General features: G+C 45.3%; 4 protein-coding genes across 9 annotated transcripts; 2 read left to right on the plus strand and 2 right to left on the minus strand.

Moving 5' to 3' along the window:
• The first annotated feature begins 242 nt into the window (after window positions 1-242).
• On the plus strand, window positions 243-8,005 carry LOC117587417 (protein SCAI). 5 transcript variants are annotated; one of them, XM_034278076.1, is made up of 9 exons: window positions 243-1,083; window positions 4,893-5,039; window positions 5,102-5,284; window positions 5,351-5,581; window positions 5,633-5,764; window positions 6,403-6,863; window positions 6,929-7,183; window positions 7,251-7,454; window positions 7,522-8,005. In XM_034278076.1, the coding sequence occupies exons 2-9, from the start codon at window positions 4,942-4,944 to the stop codon at window positions 7,764-7,766; spliced, it is 1,809 nt and encodes a 602-aa protein (XP_034133967.1). In that variant the 5' UTR covers window positions 243-1,083; window positions 4,893-4,941; the 3' UTR covers window positions 7,767-8,005. The 5 variants fall into 5 exon arrangements, with proteins under 5 accessions (XP_034133967.1, XP_034133966.1, XP_034133970.1 ...); XM_034278075.1 differs by having other exon boundaries at window positions 4,890-5,039; window positions 7,522-8,004; XM_034278079.1 differs by having other exon boundaries at window positions 4,890-5,039; window positions 6,418-6,863; window positions 7,522-8,004.
• On the minus strand, window positions 5,138-11,659 carry LOC117587424 (aldose 1-epimerase). The gene is made up of 3 exons (XM_034278094.1): window positions 10,451-11,659; window positions 9,378-9,382; window positions 5,138-5,152 (listed from the first exon to the last, which is right to left on the minus strand). Exon 1 carries the CDS (start codon window positions 11,544-11,546, stop codon window positions 10,452-10,454), a length of 1,095 nt encoding a protein of 364 aa, XP_034133985.1. The 5' UTR covers window positions 11,547-11,659; the 3' UTR covers window positions 5,138-5,152; window positions 9,378-9,382; window position 10,451.
• On the minus strand, window positions 9,320-10,443 carry LOC117587435 (chymotrypsin-2). The gene is made up of 2 exons (XM_034278114.1): window positions 9,970-10,443; window positions 9,320-9,910 (listed from the first exon to the last, which is right to left on the minus strand). The coding sequence occupies exons 1-2, from the start codon at window positions 10,209-10,211 to the stop codon at window positions 9,340-9,342; spliced, it is 813 nt and encodes a 270-aa protein (XP_034134005.1). The 5' UTR covers window positions 10,212-10,443; the 3' UTR covers window positions 9,320-9,339.
• Window positions 11,660-12,361: 702 nt separating the features above from the next.
• On the plus strand, window positions 12,362-13,830 carry LOC117587433 (transmembrane emp24 domain-containing protein B). Of its 2 annotated transcripts, XM_034278110.1 has the most exons (6): window positions 12,362-12,392; window positions 12,485-12,717; window positions 12,784-12,861; window positions 12,917-13,180; window positions 13,248-13,415; window positions 13,470-13,830. In XM_034278110.1, the coding sequence occupies exons 2-6, from the start codon at window positions 12,550-12,552 to the stop codon at window positions 13,524-13,526; spliced, it is 735 nt and encodes a 244-aa protein (XP_034134001.1). In that variant the 5' UTR covers window positions 12,362-12,392; window positions 12,485-12,549; the 3' UTR covers window positions 13,527-13,830. The 2 variants fall into 2 exon arrangements, with proteins under 2 accessions (XP_034134001.1, XP_034134000.1); XM_034278109.1 differs by lacking the exon at window positions 12,362-12,392 and having other exon boundaries at window positions 12,429-12,717.
• Window positions 13,831-14,948: the final 1,118 nt, after the last annotated feature.

A 14,948-nucleotide genomic window follows, 5' to 3' on the forward strand; every position in this document is an offset into this window, starting at 1 on the left:
TTAATGTACTTAAATGTAATGCAAAATAAAACTCAAACAAATGTGTGTTCCACGTAGTATAAAATTAGAAAGAGGGATATATTATTTCAAATTATATTAACCCCCAACGGATACTCTCCACTCTCCCTGTGGCAGTCAGCTGTTCCGCTGTGGAGAGTTTCGTTTCGATGTTCAACCCCCGCGAGAACTGTCAGAAAACGCCGACTGGCGGCCGACACTGGCACTCAGCGAGCTGTCAGATTGGCAAAAAAATCAATACCAACCCCCAACCCTCCTCGTTAAAAATGTAAATGCGAAAAAATTCAATACTGTGCAGCCATACGCGACGGTCGCAGCGATTCACCATTCTCTCACATACTCTCTGCCCCCCACACGCACGGCACCGCAGTCCAGGAAAAACGCCCGAAAGTTGTCCAAAGTTCGCAACGGTAACTGAAGCTAAAGCTGCTGTCCCAATCCCTGGCCGTGTTCCCACACATCTCGAGCCCACACGCCAGTGCCTGTGAAATTGCCTGCAAAACCGGCAAAAAAAAAGAAGAAACGCGAACGGAACGGCAAATAGTGTGAAAAGTGAAAGAAAAGTGCAACCTGCGACATTCATCATCTGGGATACCGGACTCCAAGCACACACACACCACACACATTCATTCATTCATTCATTCATTCATACATCGTACATCGTACATATGTCAAGTGCAGGGCGCCAGGAACAAAGCTAGAAGACGGCGTCGTCAGCGGGAGCGCCACTAGAATCAGCAGCAGCAGCAGCGGCAACATACGCTAATTTGATTGCTCGACGGCGGCTGCGGCAGCAACGGCGTCGTCGTCGGTGGTCGCGGTGACGACAACAGCAACAACAACAACAACAACAACGACAACGACAACGACACCAATAGCAACAGCAGCAACAGCAACAACAATAAGCTGCAAAAACGGCTTTGGAGGCGTCTCTGCTCTGGTGTCGTCTTCGGCGTCCTGCCAGCGGCTGTGACGGAGGAGACCACCGCTCCTGCTCCCCTGGCTACTGCTGCTGTTGTTGCTATTGTGGCTATTGGTGGCGGCAACAGTTACAACAATGATAAGGTAAGTTTGGCCACCAAAGGATTTGTTGCATACCACAGGGTGCTGCAGGGCGCTGAAATTTCGATAAATTGCCAATTAAATGTGAAATTCAAATGGTCCTACGGCAAACAGTCAAACATCTCCAAATAAAAAGGGACCAAAAGGAGTGAAATGTCCAAAGGCAACGGAAAAAGTTCTCCGCGTGGCCACTCCACATCCGGTTTGCTAGCAGCAGGCAGCAGCCTTGGGACAAAGTTTTGTGTGCACTTTTGTGGAGCTACTTTCAGATGTCTGCCCAGAGATATGAGAAGTGTAACTTTCGGACTGACTGTCTGTCTGTCCGTCCGTATCATTAGGCTAAAGTTGGGCCACTCAAGCAGTTGGTTTTTATATAAATTTGCAGCTCTACAGTGTTATTTTTTTTGTTGCCGCTCTGCCATTAATTATGAAGGCTGAACTATGCCAAAGTTTTGCAGATTCCCGCCAGCGTGTCCTTTGTGCCTGCTCAATTGTTAAACCGAAATTCATAAGTCCTAATGACTGGTGGGGCATGCAGGGCAGGAGTAAGAGAGCAAGGGAGCCATAGAGCATTGCATTGCTAGGGCTGTGCTGGCGGCAGGAGGAGTGGGTTAGAGAAAGGCGTCTGTGGGGCAGACAACTTCAAGTTTGCTGCGGATGCGGACGTAGCATGTACGACAACATCATTATCAGCGTTGCCAGCGTCAAAATGCCATTAAATGTGTAGCCTACAATGCCTTTGAAGGATTACACACCCACCAGAGGAGTTTACTCCTTACTCCTTCTCCCCCACACTATGGCCCGCTCTTGCCTTTGGTCTTTCCCTGTCGCTCCTACTGCAACTGCATGCTTGTTTACTCCCACACAGAGACACACACTCGCAACGCGCAGAAGAAGTAAGAAAGGAAAGGAAATAGAGAAACGCGAGTCGAAGTGGTTAATACCCTTGGAAATGTAATGAGACATTGGAAATTATTTTCTGTGATTTTTATGAGACTTTTTCGATGGCAACAATAGGAAATTCAATTAAATACTTTTCTGTGTAAAGTAGCTGCCAGATATGAAGCTACGAAGCTGAAGAATCGGATTGGGAGCAGGTCGTTCCATAAAATTCGAAAACTCTCTGCACTCCAACTTTTAAGTAAATATCCACAATACCCAACCCTTTAAGGGTGTGCAAAAAAAAGAAATGGGCAAAAAAATGTGCAGCAAGCACAGAGAAACAGAAAGAGAGAGCGAGCACGCGGAGTAGCAGCGAATAGTTGTTGGTATTGTTGCTTCAAGAGTGCTGGCGGGCATTGAAAAACCCACACACACACACACGGAGAGAGACTGAAGCACGCACGCACACACTCACTCCCTCAAATAGATGGAAGGACCTCCGCCTGGCAGTCAGTCAAAAGCCTGCTCTCCTGCTCCCCTGCGCTCTTTCCCGCTCTGTCTGGGCGGGCGCCAAAGTGCGTTGCATACTCCGTTCCTTTTATTTTGTGTTATTTTTTTTTCTCTTTTTTGTTGCACGCTTTGTTTGGCTGGGATTGGGATTTTCCCCAACAGCAGTTGTACTCGCTCTCGTTCGTAGCTGTTGCTGTTGTTGCACATATTGTCACACAGGCAACAACACGCACACGCAACAACATGTACGACAACAGGAGGAGCAGCAGCAGGAGAGCGCTAGAAAGGAGAAAAAACTTTGCCACGTTAACTGCTGACTGATTGAACAGGCGACAAAAGTGTCACAGGCGTAAATTTCTGCAGCAGCTAGAGCAAAGTTTAAAGTTTAAGTTTTAATTAAAAAGGGTAATAGGAGAGTACCTAAATATTTTCAAACTAACACTTCAATTAAATATTTCCGAGTTCATTTTCTAATACTCAACCCAAACGTATACGACACATTTGCTGCCTGTGCGACAGTGAATGTCCCAGCTTTGCCCTGCACTAACTGTAAATGTGCGCTTAGAAGACAGAGAAAGAGAGAACGACAGACACAGGCAGAGGCCAGGACAGCAGGGGCTGCAGCAGGAGGGTGTTAATGAGCAACAGCGCAGTGGCAACGACTTTGCTTAGTATTTGTGTTTCTTCATTTCCGGTTTCCACATGTTGACATGCTGATGATGTTGGTTAAGTTCTGCTGCTGCTGCAGCATGCTGTTGCTGCTGGGTGATGATGACAATGATGAAGTCAGCACAGAGAGGCAGCAGGGGCATCCGCCAGTGGCAGTGGCAAAGTCACGAGAGGTCTGTCATTCAGTGAGTGAGTGGGCTTGCGGCTGGCCTCTGCCAGTCAGACCAGTCCCCATTTAATTGTGTCTGCTCTACTCCACCTTCTACTTTGCTCTCTACTTCACTCTCATCTTCTTTGTTAATGCTGCGTATGCGTAATTTTCATATTATGCCACTTTAATGCGCTAAATGAAAACTTAATTTGATTAGGAGGTGCCATAAATATCAGCGTGTGTGCACACACATTAGAGTGTGTCCCCTGTCGCCCAATTGACTTGTTGGTCGACCCCTTACCGAGGTGACGCATATTTGACGCAGCTTCCTTTGTCCCTGACTGACTGCCTACCCTGAACAAACACACACAAAAACCAAACTACATTTACATCATCTCCAGGCCACATCTCCCGGCCCCATCTCCAGTGCCATCTTCAGTTCCCATTTGGGCTGGCTACGGGCTTCTGGCTGCCTGATGAGCTCATATTGAAAGTTTTTGTGCTCCATGGGGCGACCTAGTTTTTGGCCAAAGCCAAATCAATGTGGCCGCTGCGGCGCCATTTGCACTGCCGACCAACCGACCCTTTTGTGCATTTACTCAGCTCCACTCTGCTTTGCCTTCTGTTCTGTTCGACATTTTCCTGGTTCTGGTACGGGCACGGGTTCGGCATCGGGTTCCCGGCAGTTGGCGGGTCGGCGGTCGCTTTCCCTCTTGTGTTTTTTGTTCAAACAGTTTCGCCTGGTCGCCTGGTCGCCTGGTCGGGCGTTATTAATTGAGCTTTTGATGCATAGCTGCCCTCCTCCGCTTATCTCATCCTCCCCCCACCGACAGTCAGCATAACGATTGTCTCATCCCATTTCATCTTCATTCGCTTCCATGCCATCATCCATCTGTTCGTGTGCACTTAAAAGGCATCGTAATTGTTTTTACCAAATTGAAATTTTAATTGAATTCGTATTGGTGTCGTCGTATCGTGGCGGTCATTCATGAATCTATGAATCCGGTAAATGTGTTATAGTACGAGTACTGTGTCTGCTGAGTTCCATTCAAACTTTTATGACGTTCAATCGTAACGATTTGCTGTTTGTCTTTTGGTGTTAGACAAAAGCCTGCGGCATTTCAAATACGATATTTTTGAGATTTTTGTGCCTGATTTATGGCACATAAAAATTAAAATTGTAATATGCATTGTTTTGGGGGTTTGGGAACGGGGTAAGAACGGGGCAAAAAAGCCGCATAGGCATTTCATTTCATTGCATGCAAAGCATCATTGACAGCCTCATCATCATTATCATTATCCACGTCAACAATGGTTGAATGAGCGGCTGAATGAATCTCAAGTGGGTAGTCATCTATGCCACGATAGCGAGGGGCGATAGATACATAGAAGATAGATAGAAAGATAGATGGATAGATACATGCTAGGAAATGCATGATTCAGTTTGTTTATTTTGTGGGATAGTTTTTGAGTGAGTCTACCCATGGAATGAATATGTCCATCATCTCTACTCATTTAGTATGCCAAGTGCTGCCACGTTGCCTCGTTGCACTTTTGATTAATACTTATGGAAGCGCTTGCCTCTTTTTTGTTGCAGCAGAACCGATTCACAAACATAACACATTGCGGAGGAGGTTGAGAAGAACGGCATGGTGAAAATGGAATCCACGGAAGAACAGGATCGAAAGTTAGTCTTGGAGTTTTGCCATTTGCTAGAGAAATCCAAGCAGCTCTTTAATGGGCTGAGGTGAGTAGCAGTCTTATACATATGTGCATTCTGTATGCTAATGAGATATATTTTCTCTTTAGGGATCTGCCACAATATGGTCATCGGCAGTGGCAAGCGTATTTCGGACGCACCTTCGATGTGTATACGAAATTGTGGAAATTCCAGCAGCAACATCGCATGGTGCTCGACTCCAAGTACGGACTGAAACGCTGGCAAATTGGCGAGATAGCAAGCAAAATTGGCCAGCTCTATTATCACTATTAGTAAGTAGACCCAGCCAGTATTCTTTACCTTTTGATTAACTAATTCACTTCTCCTTTCTGTTGCAGCTTAAGAACCAGCGAAACCAACTACCTGAATGAGGCGTATCAGTTTTATGCGGCAATACGTGGACGTGCGTATTATTCGCGTGCAGCCAAGGAGGATCGGCCGGATCTGATGGTGAAAAAGCTGCGCTACTATGCCCGCTTTATAGTCGTCTGTCTGCTGCTCAAGAAGATGAAGCTGGTGCGGGAGCTGGTCACCGAACTGGAGAAGCAGATCCAAGAGTACACCAACACGTAAGAGTGGAATGAAAGACTGACTGTGTCGATGCTTTGATTATCCTAAAGTTTTCTCAGCTACGAGCCGGAGGATCATTTGGAATGGTCGCTGGTACTCGAGGAAATCAAAGGCTTCATCAAGGCCGAGGCAGCTGTGGCCGTACTCCATGCCGATTCCAATCCCATCATATTATCGCACAGGTGAGTCGTTGGCACAATTTGGTGCCCATATCGCGTACAAATTGCCCGTGCTTTCGTCGGCGGAGGAGGAGTTTGGACAGCTTCTGGGGTAGCCAAAAGTATATTCTATCTATTTATCGAACTATCTGTACTATAAGTCTACTTTTGGGCTACATAGCGCTATATTCTGTTTGCGTAGGTATACGAGTTTTGCTTGAGTTCCGTTGCCGTTGATTATGTTGATTTGTTGTGCTTATCACAGAAGACTTGAAACACCAGAGAAAAACACTCACCTTTGTCATTTTGTCACGCACTTTAACCATGATCTATCCGAAATCCCATCACCATCCACTAACCCACACACACCACACAATCTACCCTAATGTTGGGTCTTAAAACTGATCTTCTGCCTTGGTGGCGACGACTGTTTAATTGCCTGAACTTTGATCCACACACACACACACCCACAAGAATTTATCATTTCATGTGTTTAAAACCCCTTCGATCCCCACACACACTCTCCCCCACACTCTCTCTCTCTCTCTCCTTTCCGTACCCTTGTCACCTCATTAGTGCGCCACATTCTCAATTCTTCTGTGAAAGCACGGGCCCCCGCCAATCGCTTGTGGACCAGCACAACTACAACGACTTATGTGTAGTGGTTCCGGTTCTAGGTTATCGCCGCTGACAACGCCGCCCTGCGAGCGGTCACCGCACATGACGCTCAGCCTGCAAGAGATCCTCATTGTGGGCTCTGCCTGTGAGCAGGCCAAGTTCTCGGAGCTCACCATGGACATGTTTCGAATGCTGCAGACGCTGGAGCGAGAGCCCACGGAATCGGCCACGAATCCGCTGAGCATGGCGCACGGCCTGCATGGACACGATGCCAGTCCGGCGGCCAGTCGCATACCACCTTATGGTGTGCCAGGATCCAAGGGCTACCAGGAGAATGGCCGTCACTTTCGAGACAATCCTCACAAGTATCTACTTTACAAGCCTTCGATTAGCCAGCTGATGGTCTTCCTCGCTAGCGGCGTTCGGGAATTGCCACTGGGTGGCGCTTTACTCCTGTACATGTCGGCGGACGGCTGTTTCTCCACCACAAAACATCCCGAAGATTGTAAGTATTGTTGGTTTGGAGTATGACAAAAAGTTTCGCAATATAATGAGCTCTTTATCTTCCAGTTGGCTATGAGCTGGGCGGAGTTGCCACCTGCGCCAAGCGGGACAGCGTCGATGGTGGTGGATTGTCGTGCCGCGGGAAATCGTACAAGGAGAACCACTGCCTATATCCGGGTGACCTTTATCCGTTCACACGCCGGCCCATGTTCATTGTCATCGACTCGGACAACTCGTTTGTCTTTCAGCACATACCCCGCTACTTTGGCCAGCCGCTGGTCGTGCTCATGTCACCGCAAGATGTACCATCCGCATTTCAGGGTAAGTACCTCTGCTGCAGATCCTCAGTGGATAAATCACTTATCATTATTGGTTGTGTCTCTTTCAGCTGATGTCCAGCATCATGGCTCGCTGTTTACGTTGTTCCTGCACTCCCCGCTCACTGCCCTCTGCTACATTTGCAATGTGGGCGATGTGCCCATTCATCATTGGGAACGCTGCCAGACCTATGTGGATCGCTTCATCACAGAGGCCTCGCGCCTGGTCACGCGTTGCCGCATGGATGAGATCGAACAGGGCATTGGCTGTATAGGTAAGGAATATCTTTAAGACAATCTTCCAAAAAACGATCTTATTTGTTCGTTTTCTCTCCCTCCTAGACTCATCGTATGTTCAGTTCTTTGGCGATGATTTTCTGCGCACACTCATCTTACGTTTCGTCTTCTGTGATGTGGTGCTGCGTCTGCATCGTGGATTTCGTGGCAGACACATGCGACCGCGCTGCGAGCCCCAGCTGCCGGCCAGCGAGGTGCTGGAGCATCCATCGCTATCGCACATTGTCTTTCAGCTGGCATCGGCGCTTGATGTGCGCGGCCACTTCTCGGAGGGGCCGGAGTGCGACTGATGACTTACACTGGCCATAGTCTTAGTCCTAGCTTTAGTCTTAATTGTCTGCCTGCGACAGCAGCTCCACCAGATCCTTTGTTCACACTTTTCCGCTTTAATGCATTTGCTGTACAATATTTTTCCGCAAGTTTGCACTTGGAGCTGGCATGGGATCTGAACCTGAGCTCTCTCTAATAGGTGGTCTTTTGGGGTTTCTACTTATATATATTTATTTTGTATTTGGGGGGTTAAGTTTCCTAACTGCTGGCTGCTGTCCACGCAAGGGCGTCACGTAATACATTTAAATAATGCAACACAAAAAACCATAAAGAAGGACATAACATAATAATACGAATATGAATATAAATATATATAATATATGCATATAAAATATATATAAATATATAATATACAAAGTAAATTACGAGTAAATATAACAACAACAACAAAACGTAATCAAGTAGCTAGTTTTCTTATATAGTGCGTCGCGCAATGGAATGGTCCAATGTTAGTTGCTTAGCATATACATAAATATATGATAAATATAATGATAACGACACTCACACATACATATACATCACAGAATCAATGATATTAAACCGATATCACAGCAGCAGCAACGCAACAGAAATACAACCACAAAAACATGTCAAAAACATAAACAAAAAACAAAACCTAACAAAAACGATAACTGCCAAAAAGAGAAATTATGGGAAAACTGTTTCCACAGATGAAATCAAATTTAGTTGAAGAGTGCGGGGGCAATTTTTGTATTGAAATTGGGTGAACTTTTTTGTATTTGGATCTAGGATCGATCGCCTGATCAGAGATATATATATATATATATATATGGATATATGGATAATGTAAACTTTTGTCATACGCAGCGGAAAAAAACAGAAATTTTAGCTTTTATACAACAAAATAAAATAATATTAAAAAAACACGACACACTATATAAGAAAGGGGGACGGAAGGAAGGGGAATGCATTGCGTTTTTTTATGCATTGCACACGGCGGCGCGCTCATAACAAATTTAAATTTAAATTTAAAATTAACAACAAATTACGAAACCAAAACATTATTGTACGTATTGCATATATTGCATGTATGTATTATTATTATGATTAAAAGATGACTGAAAGTTACTGTTTCAACACGAGAAAATAAGGAAATAAGAAACAAAAATATAAGGGTAACCCGAAAAACAAAAGCAAAAGTCTAGCAAAAATAATAATTATGAATAACGTTTATATATAAAGCCCCTTAGATAAGTAAAACTTACCGATACATTTCGTGGCACGAAGGATCTCCGCTATGATGGATGATCCTCCAACTGCCGCCATGCGACGCAATATTCAGCAGATTTTGGAAGCGAAGCAGGCAAACGCATCACAAAATAATATAATAAAAAAACTACAAAGAAAAGAATACGAAAATGATAACAAAATTAGCAAAGCCACAAGAAAATATTATGGAAATACGAAACGAAATGATAGATAAAAAGATACAGGAGAGAAAGTGTACGCGAGAGTATGGGAGTTTGTATGAGTAATAAGAATAAAGCACACGTTTGAAAAGAGATTCGTTTTTTATTGCCCCAAGCCACCAGTTTGCTCTGTAATCCAACTCAGAAACGAAGAGACGCGCGTCAGGATATCTGGCAGTGTCACCAGACACTTGTCATCATAGCCGTGAGAGACAATCCCCACAAGGGTTTTGGAGCCATCATCGAGCACCAGCGGACCGCCAGAGTCGCCGTGACACGGCAGACCCGCCCGGGAATCAATGCATATGAAGGAGTCCAGCACGAGCTTCCTGCTCTTCCCTTTGAGCTGCTTGTTCCATTGCTTCTCGCATTCCTTGTTGCTCAAGATCGAAGCTCTGATGTACTGGAGCACTCTGCTGGCCTCCTGCTTGGTGGTCAGACCCCAGCCGGATACAATGGCTGCCTTGCCCACATAGCTATCCTTTGGATAGGCCAATCTTGCCGGCTGTATGCGAGCATTGAACGTTAGATCCCTTGGCAGCTTAATCAATGCAATGTCATTGGCTACAATTTTGCGGTTAAACTGCTTATGGACGATGGTGGCGCTCTTCCTGACTACATAAGCTTCACTCTCGTGAACTGATAGACTTCCCACGTAGACAATGACTTGCTGGCTGTAAGAGAGATCATATTAATGAATGTTTTATTACAGTTTACTAATGGTTTAACTTACAGTTCAAAACTGGGATCCTGCAGGCAATGGGCTGCTGTTAGTATCCAACGCTTGCTGATAATTGTGCCGCCACACAGATTCGGATTATTCGGCGAGTTAGCAAAGTAGCACAGCAGACCCACCTGGTAGGGGAATTGCTTATCCCTCGCTATGGTTCCATTCATTATGCGCAGTGAGCCCCGATCTTGGCCAAAGCCCAGACTCAGCTGCGCCAACAGACACACAACCAACTGAAGAATCATTTCAATTGATTATGGCTTGTGCCCATCACTGGGCTCTATATATATACCTGGCCTGACTCCACTGATTGCTACAGTTTTATGGCCCCACACGGCGTGCCTGCTCTAATCGAACTTTTGCATAATTCTCGAGTGCTTTCGTGCATTCAGTTTATTGGCTATTGGTTATTATCGGTTACGTTTGATGGGTTAGTCGGATACATGGAATTTATGGCATATTGGAATTAGATAATAACTTTGTTCTCATTGGGAGACGCCAAACTTGTAAATGACTTCGTGATTGTAGTGATCGCCAGGCCGCAAGGTGGTCGAAGGGAAGTTGCTGTGATTCACTGAATCGGGAAACTTTTGAGTTTCCAGGCAGAAGGCCCCATGCTTGGCATATGCAGCTCCACTCTTGCCGGGAATGGCCACCTCTCCACGCTCCACGTCCGGCATAAAGTTGGCCGTATAGAACTGAACGCCTGGCTGATTGCTGACCACCTCCAGCCAGCGCCCGCTGGGTGGATGCGTGGCTCTGGCCACCTTGGAGAACGGCTGTGGCGGATCAAACTCCACACAGAAATTGTCATCGTAGCCGCGGGCTGGCTGCAGCTGCTTGAGACGCTCTCCGAGATTGCTAGGCACGCGCAAATCGAATGCAGTTCCGTCCACCAGTGTAATCTTGCCGGTGGGTATGGAGTCCTTGTCCGTTTCCGTAATGCCATACGCATTAATCTCGATGCTGTGCTCGTAGAGACCGTTGGCACCCGCCTTGTGGCCAGCCAGGTTGAAGTACGAGTGGTTGGTGAGATTCACGGGCGTGGGCTTGTCGCTCTCCGCCATCATGCGGACATGCAGGCAGTTGTCCTCGCTAAGGGTGAAGCTCACAGTGGCCGTCACCTTACCCGGATAGCCCTCATGTCCGTCGGGATTTGTGTGCGACAGTTTGACGCCGTCTTTGAGCACCGCCACCACATCCCAGTGTGCCTTGTCGAAGCCCACGAATCCGCCATGCAGCTGGAATTTGTTATCCCGGTTTTTGGACACCTCCACCACCTCGCCATCCAGCCTGAAGCGTCCATTGGCCACTCGATTGCACACCCTTCCAATGGTGGCCCCAAAGTAGGGATTCTGTTCGCTCTGATAGCCCGCCAAATCATCAAATCCGAGCGTCACGTCATCCAACTGGCCGCGGGCATCCGGTGTCTTTATGCTGGTAATGGTGGCGCCCAGGGTAATGACCTGGACACTCATGCCATCGCCATTACTCAGCGTAAAGCGTCGAATGGGTTCCGTTTGCTTGGTGAACGGATTGACTGCGCCAGCGGCAAAAACATCTTCCGTGACGTGAACCATTTCGATCTCGATGCAGCTGGAAAATTAACTCAAGCGCTGAGTGCGCTGCCTGTTTTATCTGCCCTACTCAACGCCGTAGAGGTTAAGCACCATATTTATATAGTATTCTCACGGTAAATTATCGCAAAAAGCCACAAACAACAACATAAACAATATAACAAACATACGCAAATTGTGTGTTATCAGAAACAGGGCTGGAGACAGACCTTCGATTAGTGCATTGCACTTTAGGGAGATTTATGTATATACATATTTATATATTGTATACACAGCTTACCTAACAGGTGGTTGCGTTGCTCCCAGTTGTATATCCAATTTTAAACACAAATATTACACTTCTTTTAACAATTTGGCGGCACGATGTTGAAACTAGATATGGACGATAGTGCTTACTTTTCATACGATAGTACCGGTGCGATTGTTTTGTCAACGATTGTATCTAGTTTCGATACATTAATTTGAAAATGTGCGCGCAAAATCTAATCGCATGAATAGAAAAGGGAAAACCTACTAAATTAAAAAACTAATTTCTATATCTAAATTGACGGAAATTCTGTGTCTCTGCACTCTTTTAAGATTGTCTAGGCAGACCAAATTGCGTATGAAAATCTCCAGCCACCTCAGCATTGTCGTAAAGCTAGTGGTAGATAATAAATGTGTAAAGTTTATTACAAATGTAACAAAGCGCGTATTTTGTATGCAATTTATTATAAAAAAATTTAATTATTCCCAAGTATTTAAATATTTGTTCCAATGTGTCGATATATCGATAATAGAAAATCCATGCATTCCATATGGCGCCGCTGCCAACTTGCTGCACTTTGAACCGGGTTGGCAGCGCAACAGGTAGGTTGTTTATTAACATATTTAAATGTTTATTTAGCAAATAGAAAGCTAACCGGCATAAATTCCTACTATTTCGTTCACCCGTTCTGCAGCGAGTGACGATAATAACGCATTTTAGAGGCCATCCACCTAGCTTCATACACAAAGGCACTCCGAGATGAACAAATCCAAAATGCGATTGACGTGGCAGCGAGAGCAGATTAATAATCTATTACTGACATTTGCTCTGATTTGTTGTTGTTGCTGTCTGATCAACGTTGTCTCGGCTCAAGAGGCCCAACAGCCATGGTATGAGAATCTGCCAGCAGTGGCCATGGACTACAAAGTGAGGGAGCACGCAGCATCCATAAGGAGTCTGAACAGCTGAAGATAAATGTTTTATCCCTTGCAGGTCCACATAGACGCTGGCAAGGAGGATTGCTATCACCAGTACGTGCAGGCGGGAGCCACTTTCTATGTCTCCTTCAGTGTAAGTCGACAGATAGACTCCAGTTCTCTTTGATTCTCATAATTATGTTCCCCAGGTGGTGCGTGGCGGCGATGGCATGGCCGGTTTCGCGGTACGCAATCCAGCCAATGAGGTAGTGAAGCCCTACCAGTGGCAGGCCACGGCGGACTACACCGACCAGGTCTCGCCCGGCGGCTACTATTCCGTCTGCATCGACAACCAGTTCTCGCGGTTCGCTGGAAAGCTGGTGAACATCTACATCACGGTGGTGAAGTACGATGCTTGGGACAAATACGCCAAAGAGATTGAGCAGCTGCAGCTGAACATGCAAAACTTTACAGTAAGCGGAAACTGGTTTTGCCCCACCCAAAAACCAAAACTGAAACTGATCTATTTTGTACATTTAGACCACCATCGGTACTGTGGAGCGCAACATCAACGACATGTTGGGTTACCAGGCGCATAGCCGCCATCGCGAGGCACGCGACTATGCTTTGCTCTTGGATAACAACACCTACATACAGACTTTCTCGCTCAGCCAAATTGTGGTCATATTGATCACATGCTCCATCCAGGTGGGTTAAAATTTATATGTATAGATTCCTTATAATTTCCCTGCCCTTTTCCAGGTCTTCTTTGTGCGCAAATTGTTTGATGTGAAATCGAATTCAAAGAGTCGCATTTAGAGATGCTCGAACAAGGACTTAGCAATTTCTTTTTATACCTTCCCATCCGCACATTTCCAAGACATTCATTCAAGCGAATGTAGGCTGAATCCCTATACATTTTTTGTAATTAATTTTATCACTGGCTAAACAGAACAAGTGCAAAAGTATGCAGACTTTTAACGAATATATATTTATGTGCAACTCTGAAACTACTTAAGTTGTGTCTTGCGAGTTACATACTTTATTATACAACAAAAACTTATTGTGATAAGTGTAAATGAGTGTGTGTTTTGTTCAATAAAAATATTGAATAATTTTGTACTTAATTTGAAGTTTTCATTTGAGGAAAGTCTTTTATTATCCGAATTTTATTTGATTTTGGGAAAGCTGTCTCAGCTTAGGAGGAAGCTCTGTAAGGACATGCTAGAACTTTTAAAAGCTCATTTGACCGTTTACTTTCGAATGCATTTGAAAGCTTTTATTAGTTTTATAGAAATTCAAGATGATGTTAATCACATTCTCTGCAATCTCTAGTGTGGGCAGTCTTTAGTTTCATAGCAGCCAGCTTTGAATTGAATATCAATTAGCTCTCAGGTTTCTGGCACACAGTAAATTTCATAGCAACCAGTTCTAAGTGTCTTGTCAACTACTTATCTATATTGGATCTGAATATCATCTAGCTTTAAATATAATATAATATAAATTATGGAAACGACTTTTGAAGTAATAAAAAAGTGAAAGTCACAGCCAAACCGTTCGAACGACTTTCTGCCACTGCCACTTTCTGCCCTGCCACAGAGCTCATTAGCTGAATCTATGATTTGTAAACATTTTACTTTTGCTGCTAGCCTAATTATGAGCTGGCAAAATGAATCCCCACTCAGACCCATTTCATGCTTAGGCTTATCACTGGGTTATTATCCCCGCCTCGACACAGTACCTTAAATCATGTGTCACCGTTCGGGGCTGAGCGCTTATCTATAAGTCATTTAAGTGCCACTGCATGTGTGTATGTTTGGGGCATGTGGCATGTTAATTATATCCTTTTTGGCATGGCGCATCTCGAGATCTTGGGGCGTCTTTTGTGGCCACTTTGGCTTGAAATTAAAATGGTTTTATGTGTGCGGCGGGGAGAGCTTATCGCCAGTGCTGGGGCCTTAAAGTCCTTGCAAAACTAGAAGCCTAATGGCCTCACACACTAGTACACTCTACACACACACATAGATAAGAGTAGCGTGTGTGTTAGTGCTGGCTCTTTAACTGTTTTAAACGCCATTGTTAAAATATTGCTCATACGCACTTCCGCCCAAAATGGGGTCTCTTCGCCAGCACTAATGATGCTGCCACAGTGCTGCCCAAGAACATAGAGAAGAGCACTGCCATGGAGCATCCACGGCGGCACAGTTTTGGCTCCGCCCACCACGCAGCAGCAGCAGCAGT

The sequence above is a fragment of the Drosophila guanche genome, unplaced genomic scaffold (assembly GCF_900245975.1).
Source record: "Drosophila guanche unplaced genomic scaffold, DGUA_6, whole genome shotgun sequence".
Lineage (NCBI taxonomy): Eukaryota > Metazoa > Arthropoda > Insecta > Diptera > Drosophilidae > Drosophila > Drosophila guanche.

Excerpts from the sequence above, each read along its gene's own strand:
- LOC117587435 (XM_034278114.1), bottom strand. The coding sequence starts at position 10,211 with ATGATTCTTCAGTTGGTTGTGTGTCTGTTGGCGCAGCTGAGTCTGGGC. Across the intron at positions 9,911-9,969 it reads CAGGATCCCAGTTTTGAACT|CCAGCAAGTCATTGTCTACG; the intron begins GTAAGTTAAACC and ends TCTCTCTTACAG.
- LOC117587417 (XM_034278076.1), top strand. The coding sequence starts at position 4,942 with ATGGTGAAAATGGAATCCACGGAAGAACAGGATCGAAAGTTAGTCTTG. Across the intron at positions 5,285-5,350 it reads CAGCTCTATTATCACTATTA|CTTAAGAACCAGCGAAACCA; the intron begins GTAAGTAGACCC and ends TTTCTGTTGCAG. Across the intron at positions 5,765-6,402 it reads CCCATCATATTATCGCACAG|TGGTTCCGGTTCTAGGTTAT; the intron begins GTGAGTCGTTGG and ends ACTTATGTGTAG.
- LOC117587433 (XM_034278110.1), top strand. The coding sequence starts at position 12,550 with ATGAACAAATCCAAAATGCGATTGACGTGGCAGCGAGAGCAGATTAAT. Across the intron at positions 12,718-12,783 it reads CAGTGGCCATGGACTACAAA|GTCCACATAGACGCTGGCAA; the intron begins GTGAGGGAGCAC and ends TATCCCTTGCAG. Across the intron at positions 12,862-12,916 it reads CTTTCTATGTCTCCTTCAGT|GTGGTGCGTGGCGGCGATGG; the intron begins GTAAGTCGACAG and ends TATGTTCCCCAG.
- LOC117587424 (XM_034278094.1), bottom strand. The coding sequence starts at position 11,546 with ATGGTTCACGTCACGGAAGATGTTTTTGCCGCTGGCGCAGTCAATCCG.